We start from the raw sequence: 3195 nt of genomic DNA on the forward strand, positions 1-3195 counted from the left end.
TTCTTCAAACCCCTTCTCTTCCATCTACTCCTCTCCCTGAATCTCCCTTCACCCTGCTGTCTCTTACCTCGTGGAAGACTTTCAACACCAAATGCACCGACACTGTGTTAGGGGAAGTTTAGGCTATCATCAGATGTGAATTCTGAAAGATATTTGGGCTGATTTCTTTAGTCATATTTAGAGAATTAGCTACAACACTATTCTTTTAATTCATTTATTGCTCTACAGTTGACATCTTAACAAAATATACATGCATTATGAGCCCCTATGTGCAGGGCAATATTTGAAGACCATTCATTTATGCTTTGAGTTGAATTAAGAGGAGCTTTTTCTCTTATTTCTTAGCTGTGGTAACTTATCCTTATCATGAACTCAATTTGAAGCTCTCTTGAAGCAAGTCTCTTTGCCCTACAAGCCTTGTAATTGACTCATAAGCTTTTGTCCCTAATAGTCTATATTGAATGTAATCATGCAAAGTTGATTCATGCTATGGCATCATGTATGAATGATGGAATGCAGAGTTGTTTATAATACATGTCAGCATATTGTACTTGATTTTTAAATTTGTGATTGCTCTTACAGTCAAGAAAACAAGCACTACAGCATATACATGCTATAACGACGTTTATAACGACGTTTTCTTTATATATGAAAAATATCCCCGTCCTCGCTATTAGTGTCGCTACAAAACCGTCGCTATTTGCCTCGTTATTTTTGTCGCTAATTTCGTCGGTATTAGCATCGCTATTGAAAAAATTAGCGACGATTACAGAGGAATTTCGGACGCTAATACCGACGATTGCCGAATTATTTTGTGACGCTAATATCGACAGTTTGCAGAATTTTTTTTTTGTGGCAGAGCTGCAGATATAGCCCAGACAATAGATCCCAAATAATGACAAGACTTTGCAAACAAGTACTTTCATGACATTAATTAATACAAATGTGCACTGCATTGATAAATAAAATAACATAACTTAAATTGAGAAGTGCTACTATGACAAAGCAAATATGTATACACTTGTACATCAATATGTGGTGAATAACATGGAGATGTGTATACGGAGTCATGCTACAACATAGAAGTCTGAATCATATACACTTAGCTATTACATATGGAGGATAGAGGCCATAAGGCCTTACATAATACAAGATGGGGAGTAATCCTATGTAGCCTAATCTGCTCTCTACGACTCATCCTCATCAGAAAACTCCTCTCGCTGTAGTGGCATACTGAAGGGAGTCTGCAACAGCAAATACATATATAATTGTGAGTACCAAATACAAACTGACATATAATGATAGATTTCTCAAATTAGGAATGATATTTATTACTACTTACCAGTCCTCCGCGAGCATAAAGCTTCTCGATCAGGGCACTCAAGCCATGCTTCTCCCCGTATGTCACCTCTAGTGCAGTCGGGCCGCAATTCGTAAAACCTTGCTGTGGCACACAAACATTGAAAAACAACGTACTTGAGATTCATGTTCGAAATACATACATCAACATGGATGTCATTAAATTAGAGTACTCTACCCTATTAATACTTACAAAATCTGCCAAGAATGTTGTGTGGCCACCGCTACCAAGGTGATGCACCGATCCTGTGTCCAAGCGCGCCTTTGCTGCGTCCTTCTGCTGCTTCCACTTGTCTGGAGTGGATGTTGCCTCATCTTGGAGATTACTCCAGTCCTCTGTAGCCAGCCACTCCGGCTTCGATTTGCCCTGTTTGACTGCTTTGCATGCATCAGACCGCCTATGCGACTGATAGTCACGCATACGCGTCATCATCCACCCTCTCGAAAATCTATCATTGCTAGAGGGCTGAGGGAACTCTCGATACAATGTATTGATTATGTACTCCTTGCTGGCATCTGGGATCTCCTTCCACTTGTCTGTAATGTTGTGCCGAAATACTTGTTGGCACAACTCATGCATCCTAGAGATGACAGCTTTTCCCTCATCATTCGTGTATAAATGGCCAGTGGCCTTATCTATGAGATACGAGTAACCTGCAAGATTTTGCAAACGGGTACTTTCATGACATTAATACAAATGTGTCAAACACAACTTGAATTGATAAGTGCTACTGCGAAAAAGGATGGGAAAATACATACATGGAGGAGTGGGTTTCGTGTACTTCTTGTCGGCCCTAGGAGTGCTTGGTGAGGTGCATGAAGGAGTGGGAGCAGTAGACGTCTGCCCGCCACCGCCAGTGAAAGACGGTCTCGACTCCCTGGTGGCAGTGCGAGTGGGAGAGACTGCATCTGTATCTCCACAACAGGAGCTGCCTCCTCCTCGACTGCGTGACTCTGAAGCAAAGCGAGACCTGCAACTGCGTCTACTGGAGACCGAAGCATCGGACCGTCTAGAGTCTGCCGATCGTACTGAGGTGGAATGGAAAGCTGTGCATTAGCTCTATCTCTGACCCGTGCTAGCTGCTCTGGTGAGAAACGCGCTACCATTGCGTCAATGTCATCATCTGTAAAATCGTGACTCATCCTGCCGTCCGTGCCCAAATCCTAAACCTGCACATACAAGGAAAAATAATAATATTAGATAATGAATTGCAAGACATAATAAAACTAAGACTTAATTAGCAAGACTTCATTTTAAAATAATAATAATAATTAGATAATACAAAACACCATACTCCAAAAACATACAAACTATCCTAATCGATTTGCAAAGATTGGCATTGCTGTAGTGGGAGGAACGTTTTGATCGAGTCACTTTTGTTTAGGGTTCCACAATCTCATCTTGACATAGCTCAGTATACACCGGGAGATCTATACAAAATTCTCCACAAAATGAGGACTCTGCTTCATTTTCAAAAAACCCATTGTCTATCTCCTCTATCTCCATAGGTGAGATGTCTTGGTCCTCTAGGCGGTTCATCCTAGTTTCTTGTATGCCTTCTGTCATTGCCGCTATTAAAGGTGTCTCTTCTACGATCGGTACGGGGGTTCTGGCAAATACGGGGATACTTCTAGATGTCATGGGAATGACATACCACCATTGAGGTTGTTGCGGATTAGGGAAAAAGACGACCTGATCCATATTACGATTAGTATAAAAGTCCACTTTGAGATTGCTAAAGTGCGTCAAGTATTAGGGACTCTTACTTGCTCACAGTGATTTGGCAAAACAAATGTATCACTCAAATCGGTCCACTTCTTCGTTGAGTCAATCTC

General features: G+C 41.3%; 1 protein-coding gene across 1 annotated transcript; it reads right to left on the reverse strand.

The window, feature by feature from the left end:
* Positions 1-1552: 1552 nt before the first annotated feature.
* On the reverse strand, positions 1553-2466 carry LOC148008674 (uncharacterized; the record flags this gene model as incomplete). Its single annotated transcript, XM_087674089.1, has 3 exons — positions 2367-2466; positions 2261-2313; positions 1553-1963 (listed from the first exon to the last, which is right to left on the reverse strand). Coding segments are annotated over exons 1-3 (564 nt in total), but the record flags the coding sequence as incomplete, so codon positions are not given.
* Between the last annotated feature and the right edge of the window lie 729 nt (positions 2467-3195).

This window comes from Lygodium microphyllum, unplaced genomic scaffold (assembly GCF_053477565.2).
Source record: "Lygodium microphyllum isolate KBCC unplaced genomic scaffold, Lygodium_microphyllum_v1.1.10 scaffold_90, whole genome shotgun sequence".
In the NCBI taxonomy this organism is placed as follows: domain Eukaryota; kingdom Viridiplantae; phylum Streptophyta; class Polypodiopsida; order Schizaeales; family Lygodiaceae; genus Lygodium; species Lygodium microphyllum.